Source organism: Aquarana catesbeiana, linkage group LG13, assembly GCF_042186555.1.
Source record: "Aquarana catesbeiana isolate 2022-GZ linkage group LG13, ASM4218655v1, whole genome shotgun sequence".
Classification (NCBI taxonomy): Eukaryota; Metazoa; Chordata; class Amphibia; order Anura; family Ranidae; genus Aquarana; species Aquarana catesbeiana.
In genome coordinates, this window is record NC_133336.1 from 39244787 (window position 1) to 39258527 (window position 13741).

The following is a 13741-nucleotide window of genomic DNA, read 5'->3' on the forward strand; positions in this document are numbered from 1 at the left end:
TCCTAGGATTTTGTTGTCGGAATGTCCGAACAAAGTCCGACCGTGTGTACGCCCTATTACACTGATAGGCAGCACTGCTAGGTGGCACTGATTGGCGCTACTGGTGGGCACTGTTAGGTGGCACTTGTGGGCACTGTTGGGTGGCACTGTTAGTTGGCAAAGATGAGGCAGATGTGCCTCTTCCACTTCGGGACCTTTGTCCCTCACATCTGAGCCGGTGATTGGCTTTTTTTTCTACTCACGCTATCGGAGCGCGTGCACAGGAGAGGCTGTCATATGACGGCCTCCTGGGAATTCAGGTCTGCGCTGTGGCAAGTGGTTAAAAGGGTAGTAAACCCTCAAGGTTTTTCACCTTAATGCATTCTATGCATTAAAGGGCAAGTTCACCTTCTTGTACGCCCTTTTTTTTTTTTTTTTTTTTTTTTTTCTTTTCAAAATTCCAGCTTCCCTATGCCTCAATATAGCATTCGTGTACTTTTTTTGCAAAAATATCAAAGCTTTCCATTAAATCTCCAGTCACGTACTTTTCTTGTCCTAATCCATGTTTCCAGACGTTTCCATTAGTAATGTATTCCTGATCAGACTTTAGGTCATGATGCAGGAAGGAGTTGACCAGCTGACCTCATTAGCACCCACCCATTTCCAGGTGTATGTTTTTTATTTGTAAATGAAATGCAATCAATCATTCATTGATCACCCTTCTCACTAAATATACAATAAGATTGCATAGTATATGGCTATGTTTATACACCTAAAATTACTAGTTGCGCTTTCAGTGCCATTAATTAATGGCACACTAAACGCAAGCGCACATTTTGCCATCTGAAAAAAACAGGGGCAAATGCTGCAAAACGCACAGTAAAAAAGACATAACCCACAAAACGCCAAAATGTCCCATTAACCACACGTAATGCAGCCAATTGAAATCAACAGGCTGCCCTATGTGTGTCACAGAAAAAACGAGACACAAAATGTGCGCCCCCCACTATGCTGGATGTGAATGGGGCCTGAAAGTGAAATTAGTGCGATAACACAAGAACAATGAGGCTCCATTCACATCTGTGCATTTCCTTGCATTTCAGAAATGTGCTGCACTAAAACACACCAAGCGCCACTCTAAAAAAAAAAAAAAACCAAACTCTGAAGCTTCTTTAGGGCGATTGCTGTGTGTAGGGCTGCCCATTCAGGTGGATGGGCTGCTCTATGTGTGATGAGTAAAAAATGCTCAAACGCATCCGCCCCTGCGGAAAAAAAAAAACCTCGAAAAACGCATGTGGGAATGCGAGTTCCCGCTATGCAGCGATGTGAATGGGGACTTGACAGCTGAGTGTTTCTGTCCTCTCCCTCCTATGTACTTGTATAAAGATGGCCATACACTATGCAATCTGATTGTGTATTTAGTGAGAAGGGTGATCACTGATGGCATTTCATTTAAAAAAAAAAAAAGCGTACAGCTGGGAATGGGAGGGTAGGATGATGCAGGGTGTATGCTAATGAGATCAGCTGGTCAACTCCTTCCTGTGTCATGACCTTTTAAAGTCTGATCAGGAAGAAAGACCTTACTAATGGAAACGTGGATTAGGACAAGAAAAGTAAGTGACTGTAGATTTAATGGAAAGCTTTGATTATTTTGCAAAAAAAGTACATGAATGCTCTATTGGTGCATAGGGGAGCTGGAATTTAGGAAAAAAAAGTGTACAAATATGAACTTGCCCTTTAAGGTGAAAAACCTTCTGTAGTGCAGCAGCCCTCCAGAGCCCCCCTTTTACTTAGCTGAACCCGATCTTTCCAGCGATGAGAATAAGCCCAGTGGCTTCAGCCACTGTCTCGGGTCCTCATTGGATAGATTGATAGCAGCGCAGCCATTGGCTCCAGCTGCTGTCAATCCAGTGACACGGAGACGGGGCCGAGTCCTGCTGTCTGTGTCAATGGATGCAGCAGCAGGACTTGGGAGCGTGCCCGCATGGGTGCCCCCTTGGAATGTGGCTCTCCGAGAGGGCACACGATGTGGGGAGGAGCCAGGAGCGCCTCTGAGGGACCCCAGAAGGGGAGAATTGGGGCCACTCTGTGCAAAACCTATGCACAGAAGAGGTAAATATACCATATTTGTTTAGAAAAAAAAAAAAAAAAAAAACTTTTACAACCCCTTTAAAGCAATATTAAACTATTGCAGCTTGGCAATTGTTGGATGTGGTGGCTGCATTCGTGGTGTATTATTTATTTATTTATTTTTCTGTTTCAAAGTTTTCTTGCCTTTATTTTGATCTGGTGATCCAGCCAGCAAGTCTGTTGTTTTTTTTTTCTTCTTTCAACTGATCAAGCTCTCTTACAAATGTAGCTGTTAGTGTTAAGACAGATCATTTTACTGTGGATAGGTGCGCTTGCTATGATCAGATTTTATTTATTCATATAAAACCTTTATGCCAAAAGAAAAAGAACGGTTGCTGTAACTGCTTATGTAACTAAAAGCAGAACTCCAACTTTTCCTCCCCAAAACAACAGATGCATTGTGCATGTAAATGAATCACAACCCCAGTGTCATTCTACCTGTATCTTGCCTTATTTAGCTGTAAAAAGCAAGTTTGTGTTTCTGTGATGTAACTCCTTCTATTGGCTGAATTTCAGAGTTCTCTGACTTCCTGTTTCCTTCCTCTACCAGTCCTGATACTACGTGTCCCATGATCCTTTGAGCCTCTGTAGTTTCAGGTCAGGCAATGGGAGTCACTTGTAGCATTTCTGGGAGTTGATGTGGGTGGGTCCAAATGCAGGTCACTCTTTAGTCTGTAAAGCAGGTGTAAATGTGTCATTCATGTCTTGAAGCATGCCAAGGAATAATGGCTTACTGCTAGTCTACAGAGGAAGAGCTATGGGAGGTTATTATGAAGGTGTTTCCTTCATATGTAAATTAATCAGATCTCAGAGAGCAGGGCTCTGGGAGGGCGGGGTCTAAGGGGCGGGACTCTCCCTGTTCACAATGGTCGTCATATTTAACTGAGCAGGATTGAATTCTAATTGTGATTCATTCGATCCTGTCCATCAAGAACACAGCTAACTATCAGAACAGGCTGTGTATGAAAAGGGTTCCTATTTGAATGATGCTGTTATCTGCGAGGTGATGCGTTTGGCTTCAGTTTGTTAATGTATCTAAATCTGCTAGTACATCTAACACTCCTTCTGGTATTAACCACTTTGTCCCATATGGGTGTAACATGTTATGAATGGTGAACTTCTCCTTTTTAAAATGGTTTTGAGCCTTTGTTTTTTGCCATTGGTAGCACATACTCCCATGCTACAATATTGAATTGGTTGAATTTTACTACCTCTGCTGTAATAATATTTTGCATTTATGTCAGTGTCTGATTATTAAAAGTTAGCAGCTACACTTTTTGTAGCTGCTGACTTTTATATGGGTGGAACACCGCTTTTAATTCTGAGCAAAGCATCTGAGCATGTCTGGATGAAATGGAAAGTGTGATGTCACTGCCCTGCCTCTCCGTGTCCAATTAAAGATTGCTTTATATTCATTCGGTTAATGCAAAGCATTCTATAAATGGCGCCCATGCTGAGTGGCTGACCTACGGTGTTCAGAATGCAGTAGACCAGATGCCCAGCACGGGACCTGAGAGCAAGTGGATTTGTTTGTCTGAAATATCCATACTCTGTATTAATTTTCAAGTTCTACTTGGAGCAAACTTTTAATCAGAAAATTAATCCTTGATGGATTACTTCATGCTTAGCCCCCTTTGCAGGCATATCTATGTAAAAATAAGTCCCTATACTGTTTAAAATCCACTAAGGTACTGTCTCAGCCTGCTCTGCACAGCCTCAGTTATTTATTCTCAGCTCTGTACCAAAAGTCACTAGAGGCCAATCTGCTGACAGCCTAAAGATATACTGCTGCTCTGGGCTTCAGCAAAATGGCAGCCTAGGGAAAAAAGAAAATGAGCAATGTTGGCAGCAATTTACAGCACACTGATGTTGGTAGCATGATTATTAATGTGCAATGTCTGTTCCTTGCTAAAGAACATTGATTTTTGTCAAGTTATGTGTAAAATTCCTCTTAATATAACAGAACAGTCTACCTTTTTGATACACTTGAAGTGGATCTAAACCCGACATAAGCTTTAGCATCTTAAAACTCTGGGCAAAATTTTTATTTTCCCATGCAGTGGGGCTGTGCCTGCCGTTTTTTTGTCTAGGGGTGAGGAGAGCGGAGATGTACATACCTTATCCGCCAAGCACAAGAGTGCCCCCGTCCTGAAGCCTGTAAAGCAGTGGTCCCCAAACTGGCCCCAAGGGCTTTATGTGGCCCTTTGCTAGCCTTTTTTCTGGCCCTTGAGGCACTATTCCTCCCACTGATACCAAATGTGGGACACCATTCCTCCCACTGATATCAAGATGGGACGCCATTCCTCCCACTGATATCAAGATGGGACGCCATTCCTCCCACTGATATCAAGATGGGACGCCATTCCTCCCACTGATATCAAGATGGGACACCATTCCTCCCACTGATGTCAAGATGGGACACCATTCCTCCCACTGATGTCAAGATGGGACACTATTCCTCCCACTGATGTCAAGATGGGACACTATTCCTCCCACTGATGTCAAGATGGGACACTATTCCTCCCACTGATGTCAAGATGGGACACTATTCCTCCCACTGATGTCAAGATGGGACACTATTCCTCCCACTGATGTCAAGATGGGACACTATTCCTCCCACTGATGTCAAGATGGGACACTATTCCTCCCACTGATGTCAAGATGGGACACTATTCCTCCCACTGATGTCAAGATGGGACACTATTCCTCCCACTGATGTCAAGATGGGACACTATTCCTCCCACTGATGTCAAGATGGGACACTATTCCTCCCACTGATGTCAAGATGGGACACTATTCCTCCCACTGATGTCAAGATGGGACACTATTCCTCCCACTGATGTCAAGATGGGACACTATTCCTCCCACTGATGTCAAGATGGGACACTATTCCTCCCACTGATGTCAAGATGGGACACTATTCCTCCCACTGATGTCAAGATGGGACACTATTCCTCCCACTGATGTCAAGATGGGACACTATTCCTCCCACTGATGTCAAGATGGGACACTATTCCTCCCACTGATGTCAAGATGGGACACTATTCCTCCCACTGATGTCAAGATGGGACACTATTCCTCCCACTGATGTCAAGATGGGACACCATTCCTCCCACTGATGTCAAGATGGGACACCATTCCTCCCACTGATGTCAAGATGGGACACCATTCCTCCCACTGATGTCAAGATGGGACACCATTCCTCCCACTGATGTCAAGATGGGACACCATTCCTCCCACTGATGTCAAGATGGGACACCATTCCTCCCACTGATGTCAAGATGGGACACCATTCCTCCCACTGATGTCAAGATGGGACACCATTCCTCCCACTGATGTCAAGATGGGACACCATTCCTCCCACTGATGTCAAGATGGGACACCATTCCTCCCACTGATGTCAAGATGGGACACCATTCCTCCCACTGATGTCAAGATGGGACACCATTCCTCCCACTGATGTCAAGATGGGACACCATTCCTCCCACTGATGTCAAGATGGGACACCATTCCTCCCACTGATGTCAAGATGGGACACCATTCCTCCCACTGATGTCAAGATGGGACACCATTCCTCCCACTGATGTCAAGATGGGACACCATTCCTCCCACTGATGTCAAGATGGGACACCATTCCTCCCACTGATGTCAAGATGGGACACCATTCCTCCCACTGATGTCAAGATGGGACACCATTCCTCCCACTGATGTCAAGATGGGACACCATTCCTCCCACTGATGTCAAGATGGGACACCATTCCTCCCACTGATGTCAAGATGGGACACCATTCCTCCCACTGATGTCAAGATGGGACACCATTCCTCCCACTGATGTCAAGATGGGACACCATTCCTCCCACTGATGTCAAGATGGGACACCATTCCTCCCACTGATGTCAAGATGGGACACCATTCCTCCCACTGATGTCAAGATGGGACACCATTCCTCCCACTGATGTCAAGATGGGACACCATTCCTCCCACTGATGTCAAGATGGGACACCATTCCTCCCACTGATGTCAAGATGGGACACCATTCCTCCCACTGATGTCAAGATGGGACACCATTCCTCCCACTGATGTCAAGATGGGACACCATTCCTCCCACTGATGTCAAGATGGGACACCATTCCTCCCACTGATGTCAAGATGGGACACCATTCCTCCCACTGATGTCAAGATGGGACACCATTCCTCCCACTGATGTCAAGATGGGACACCATTCCTCCCACTGATGTCAAGATGGGACACCATTCCTCCCACTGATGTCAAGATGGGACACCATTCCTCCCACTGATGTCAAGATGGGACACCATTCCTCCCACTGATGTCAAGATGGGACACCATTCCTCCCACTGATGTCAAGATGGGACACCATTCCTCCCACTGATGTCAAGATGGGACACCATTCCTCCCACTGATGTCAAGATGGGACACCATTCCTCCCACTGATGTCAAGATGGGACACCATTCCTCCCACTGATGTCAAGATGGGACACCATTCCTCCCACTGATGTCAAGATGGGACACCATTCCTCCCACTGATGTCAAGATGGGACACCATTCCTCCCACTGATGTCAAGATGGGACACCATTCCTCCCACTGATGTCAAGATGGGACACCATTCCTCCCACTGATGTCAAGATGGGACACCATTCCTCCCACTGATGTCAAGATGGGACACCATTCCTCCCACTGATGTCAAGATGGGACACCATTCCTCCCACTGATGTCAAGATGGGACACCATTCCTCCCACTGATGTCAAGATGGGACACCATTCCTCCCACTGATGTCAAGATGGGACACCATTCCTCCCACTGATGTCAAGATGGGACACCATTCCTCCCACTGATGTCAAGATGGGACACCATTCCTCCCACTGATGTCAAGATGGGACACCATTCCTCCCACTGATGTCAAGATGGGACACCATTCCTCCCACTGATGTCAAGATGGGACACCATTCCTCCCACTGATGTCAAGATGGGACACCATTCCTCCCACTGATGTCAAGATGGGACACCATTCCTCCCACTGATGTCAAGATGGGACACCATTCCTCCCACTGATGTCAAGATGGGACACCATTCCTCCCACTGATGTCAAGATGGGACACCATTCCTCCCACTGATGTCAAGATGGGACACCATTCCTCCCACTGATGTCAAGATGGGACACCATTCCTCCCACTGATGTCAAGATGGGACACCATTCCTCCCACTGATGTCAAGATGGGACACCATTCCTCCCACTGATGTCAAGATGGGACACCATTCCTCCCACTGATGTCAAGATGGGACACCATTCCTCCCACTGATGTCAAGATGGGACACCATTCCTCCCACTGATGTCAAGATGGGACACCATTCCTCCCACTGATGTCAAGATGGGACACCATTCCTCCCACTGATGTCAAGATGGGACACCATTCCTCCCACTGATGTCAAGATGGGACACCATTCCTCCCACTGATGTCAAGATGGGACACCATTCCTCCCACTGATGTCAAGATGGGACACCATTCCTCCCACTGATGTCAAGATGGGACACCATTCCTCCCACTGATGTCAAGATGGGACACCATTCCTCCCACTGATGTCAAGATGGGACACCATTCCTCCCACTGATGTCAAGATGGGACACCATTCCTCCCACTGATGTCAAGATGGGACACCATTCCTCCCACTGATGTCAAGATGGGACACCATTCCTCCCACTGATGTCAAGATGGGACACCATTCCTCCCACTGATGTCAAGATGGGACACCATTCCTCCCACTGATGTCAAGATGGGACACCATTCCTCCCACTGATGTCAAGATGGGACACCATTCCTCCCACTGATGTCAAGATGGGACACCATTCCTCCCACTGATGTCAAGATGGGACACCATTCCTCCCACTGATGTCAAGATGGGACACCATTCCTCCCACTGATGTCAAGATGGGACACCATTCCTCCCACTGATGTCAAGATGGGACACCATTCCTCCCACTGATGTCAAGATGGGACACCATTCCTCCCACTGATGTCAAGATGGGACACCATTCCTCCCACTGATGTCAAGATGGGACACCATTCCTCCCACTGATGTCAAGATGGGACACCATTCCTCCCACTGATGTCAAGATGGGACACCATTCCTCCCACTGATGTCAAGATGGGACACCATTCCTCCCACTGATGTCAAGATGGGACACCATTCCTCCCACTGATGTCAAGATGGGACACCATTCCTCCCACTGATGTCAAGATGGGACACCATTCCTCCCACTGATGTCAAGATGGGACACCATTCCTCCCACTGATGTCAAGATGGGACACCATTCCTCCCACTGATGTCAAGATGGGACACCATTCCTCCCACTGATGTCAAGATGGGACACCATTCCTCCCACTGATGTCAAGATGGGACACCATTCCTCCCACTGATGTCAAGATGGGACACCATTCCTCCCACTGATGTCAAGATGGGACACCATTCCTCCCACTGATGTCAAGATGGGACACCATTCCTCCCACTGATGTCAAGATGGGACACCATTCCTCCCACTGATGTCAAGATGGGACACCATTCCTCCCACTGATGTCAAGATGGGACACCATTCCTCCCACTGATGTCAAGATGGGACACCATTCCTCCCACTGATGTCAAGATGGGACACCATTCCTCCCACTGATGTCAAGATGGGACACCATTCCTCCCACTGATGTCAAGATGGGACACCATTCCTCCCACTGATGTCAAGATGGGACACCATTCCTCCCACTGATGTCAAGATGGGACACCATTCCTCCCACTGATGTCAAGATGGGACACCATTCCTCCCACTGATGTCAAGATGGGACACCATTCCTCCCACTGATGTCAAGATGGGACACCATTCCTCCCACTGATGTCAAGATGGGACACCATTCCTCCCACTGATGTCAAGATGGGACACCATTCCTCCCACTGATGTCAAGATGGGACACCATTCCTCCCACTGATGTCAAGATGGGACACCATTCCTCCCACTGATGTCAAGATGGGACACCATTCCTCCCACTGATGTCAAGATGGGACACCATTCCTCCCACTGATGTCAAGATGGGACACCATTCCTCCCACTGATGTCAAGATGGGACACCATTCCTCCCACTGATGTCAAGATGGGACACCATTCCTCCCACTGATGTCAAGATGGGACACCATTCCTCCCACTGATGTCAAGATGGGACACCATTCCTCCCACTGATGTCAAGATGGGACACCATTCCTCCCACTGATGTCAAGATGGGACACCATTCCTCCCACTGATGTCAAGATGGGACACCATTCCTCCCACTGATGTCAAGATGGGACACCATTCCTCCCACTGATGTCAAGATGGGACACCATTCCTCCCACTGATGTCAAGATGGGACACCATTCCTCCCACTGATGTCAAGATGGGACACCATTCCTCCCACTGATGTCAAGATGGGACACCATTCCTCCCACTGATGTCAAGATGGGACACCATTCCTCCCACTGATGTCAAGATGGGACACCATTCCTCCCACTGATGTCAAGATGGGACACCATTCCTCCCACTGATGTCAAGATGGGACACCATTCCTCCCACTGATGTCAAGATGGGACACCATTCCTCCCACTGATGTCAAGATGGGACACCATTCCTCCCACTGATATCAATATGGGGCATTATTTCTCCTCCCACTGAAATGGGGCATTATTTCTCCTCCCACTGAAATGGGGCATTATTTCTCCTCCTCCTGATTACAGGCCCTATGCAATCGAACACCACACCTGAGGCATTGTTTACTCTCATTGATGCCCACCTAAAGTCTGAGGGACAGTAAACTGGCCCATTGTATGGAAGGGTTGAAGATTCCTGCTGTAGTGGATGGACCTGCAGGGTCACACACACAGCTCTCTGCAAAAGCTAGTACCTCGCTTTGATGTCACCACTATTCTGTATGGTATGATCTAGGGTTTTTTTTTTTTTTTTTTTTAAGATTTTAATCCTTTGGGACTTTTATAGTATGAAAGATTTTCTTCCCAGAGTTTAGCTGTAAAGGATTTTAATCTAATATAAAAAATGTATTAAATTGCACCTTGAATGTGTCAGAAATACCACTAGTGGTGTGTGCAACATGACTTGAGCAACTGCTTTAGCATTTGTATTGGAATGTCTGGGGGATTTTACTGTTTTATCTTGGTTATGAGCCTTTTTTGCTTTCCAGCTAGGTTCTGTTTATTCTGACACATGCCTCTTTTCTTGCTTTAGTCCAATTGTAAACCAGGGAACTCCACAACAACAAAGCATCAAGAATTTTGGCATCACCTCCCCTATCAGCTTAGCGGTACCCAAGGAGACCGACTGCAGTCTCACTCAGAAACTCATAGAGACTTTAAAACCTTATGGCGTCTTTGAGGAAGAGGAGGAATTACAGCGCAGGTGAGTCCGGTGATTATTGAATTCAGAGGGCCTCCTAAAGAGAAACCAGTTCACAGAAAAATGCATGTCTTCCCTATTGCAACCAATAAAATTCTAGCTGGCATTGTCTAGTGCTTATTGTTTGATTGCTGTGGATATCAGTTTTTTTTACTTTTGGATTTATTTAAGGACGATACTTTTATTTTGAATAATTCCGTGTAAAGGTATAATAAGCTAGATTTCTTTTTTTAACAGAATCTTAATTCTGGGGAAGTTGAATAATTTGGTGAAAGAATGGATTCGTGATATCAGTGAACAGAAGGTAAGCTGATGTGGATCTATAGGTCGTGAAAGATTTTATATATATATATATATATATATATATATATATATATATATATATATATATATATATATATATATATATATATATATAATTTTTTTTTTTTTTTTTTAGCAAAAAAGGCTGTACAGTAGGAAAGATTTTATTTTTATTTTTTTTAAAAAACTAGCTGAAGCAAGTCAATTTGCTGTATTTTTATTGAGACTCTGGCTGGATGGTACAGAACACATGTTCGAGCACTTCCACCCCAATCCCCGGTGCATTCTGCTTAGGACTGTATGGAGAACTGGCTATGTAGTAGGAAGCACTGAATACTGGCTGAAAAACCATGACAAGGGGGAGGTGAAAGTTTCAGAGACCCAGTGACCATTCATGATCCTCTCCACTAAACGAAAAGTATCATTTTGAAAGAGGCAATTGGAAAAGACTTGTGTATTCTACCTAAATCTTGGCACCCTATGTAATTTTTTTTTTTTTTCCTCATACCTGTTCAGTAGACCAACATGAAATGACTCCTCCTTCTCTTTAGTACAATTTCCTTCTCTCATTCCACTTCCTCTTTTGTGTTCTGCAGGCAGCCTGTAGTGGCAGGACTGAGTAATAAATTTAATAACACAAAAAAATGTTTTTTTTTACTTTTGACAGGTTGCGTTAAACTGACTTCATCTGCAGATCGAAGTTCATCCCTTGGATCTGTAGATGAAGAAACCGATACAAAAAGAAACCATCTTGGTTTTCAGCGGCCAAGCAATGTTGTGGATGAACATTACCCAGCTGTTTTTTTTTCTTTGTTTTTTGACAGCTCCAGTTGCCGGGCAACTTTAACACTTATACTGTCAACAGGGGAACCCCACTGACAGCTGAGTGGGTCATCTGTTGAGGACACGGCAGCCCTGCTCCTTGACAACCAATAATTGCTGCCTTTTTTTTTTTTTTTTTTTTTTTTACATTTCAGGTGTCAGTGGGGGAATCTCGCTGACAGCTGAAAGAACCGAGCCTGAAAGTATCGGTTTTAGGTATAGGTGTATTTGCAGGAATACCAGTACTTGTGCAAATGCCTAGTTTTGGTGCAACTCTACTTTATGACTTAGATTCCTGCCAAAAAGGTGGAAGAGGAAGAAACCAGGAACCAGCGTGGAAAGCAGGCTCGTTGGTTGCCATGACTACGCGTTTCATCTACGGCTCGGCTCTGGCTGACCAGGTCAGCTGATCCGTCCCTCACACGACCAGTGTTGGAGACATTGGAACAACACGCTTCTCCAGGCTGTTAGCGGCCATACAACATCCCAATTCAGCTCTGTGCCTGTTCGTTGTTCTACCTCCAGCAAGGGGATCCCACATCCCCCTGCTGGATTCCATCTGGGACAGCACGGTCATTGGTGCCCCACTGATGGCACCTTGGATGATGTTGGCTCCTCACTGCAAGGGTGACCTGCATCGATATCATAGGCTTTGTTTAATTTTCACCTATTCACTGGTACTTTTTAAAAATATTTTAACATGCAATAAAGGAATATTTTCTTTTCTTTTCATCACCTTTGGGCCCCATTGACTTGACAGTAACTTTCATTAACCCATTGAGCACTGACTATCTTTCAATTCTCTGGGAGCAAACAAGACTTTTTGTTTTTCTGATCTGAAGACAAGTGCATTTTTTTTATCTATGGAACAATGCGCATAGCTGCGTAAAGATCAGTAATACAGCAATGAGTACAGAGGCAAAAGTAAAATTTTAATTTTTGAGTACAATAACTTTTGCATGTATATTGCAACACTGCCAGCTAGAAGAGGACGAAGAATTTTACACTTGTATAGGTATACACACTGTCTCAGGATCTTACAGTCAACTTGAGGCCGAGTATGAACATTAGTAAATCATTAGGTCAGTGTGTAGGAGGACTAATAAATGCACATTTGTTTCCCATAAACATGCATTTTATTTTATTTTTTTGCAAAAATTGGACTTGGCCTTTGAATTTCCAGATAGTTTTAGCATGCAGTATAACACTGAAGCACAGTGTCTGTGGGAGATTGTTATGCAATGTGTTTTAATGAGTGTCATCTAGCCTGGCACGCCTTATGCACTACTAAGAAATAATATACATTTGCTATGCTTTGCTTTGAAGGAAACCTGTTACAAAAATGTTTCTTCTTTGGTCCTAGTTGGGTCTGGACGATGAGAAACCGTTATTGAATTTCTGTGTTTAGGGAAATTAAATGTAATCTTTTGGTGAAAATGAAATCCAGTAACAGTCTTTTTGTTTTATAATGTGCTGTAGCTCTATTACATAACAAAGAGTAAACCACATGCTGCTAACATAATCTCTTTATTCCACCAGCATCTGCCTCAGTCTGTAATTGAGAATGTTGGAGGCAAAATATTTACTTTTGGATCATACCGATTGGGGGTCCATACTAAAGGTAATGTAGATGTGAAGCCATTTCCTGTTGTGTAATTGAGTACATTTGTCTTATTAGCAACATTTAATATTTTTGTGAAAATCCTGTTTTGTAACCAAAATTAAGAATTTTTTGAAAAGTTCTAGTTCCCCAATTAATACTATGACTTGAATTCTCCCCTCTATAATAGGTTTTGTAGGAAAATCCACTCTTTTTACTATAGTAGTGCTCAATTTTTCCAACCAAAGCCTTCTTATCAGGGTTTCTTTGTCGCTGCCTGGACCAAAGCCAACTGAAGATGGCTTGATTTTAAATTGGTTTACAATCATTGTGAACTAGTATTGAGATTGGACTGGAAATGCCCTACACATTGAGACCGTGATTCGTGACATATGTACAGTGGCTGTGAACGAACGGAGCCGAATCCTGATAACCCTGTCACTCAACACCAGCGGGACATCG

At 44.8% G+C, this 13741-nt stretch overlaps 1 protein-coding gene across 2 annotated transcripts in view; it reads left to right on the forward strand.

Annotated features, from left to right (window-relative positions):
- Positions 1–13741, forward strand: part of PAPOLA (poly(A) polymerase alpha) — an 88997-nt gene that overhangs the window by 17149 nt on the left and 58107 nt on the right. For both annotated transcript variants that reach the window (XM_073608567.1, XM_073608566.1), the window contains exons 2-4: positions 10387–10557; positions 10792–10858; positions 13219–13300. In XM_073608567.1, coding sequence (XP_073464668.1) covers positions 10387–10557; positions 10792–10858; positions 13219–13300 — 320 coding nt within the window. The remainder of the gene's footprint in view (positions 1–10386; positions 10558–10791; positions 10859–13218; positions 13301–13741) is intronic.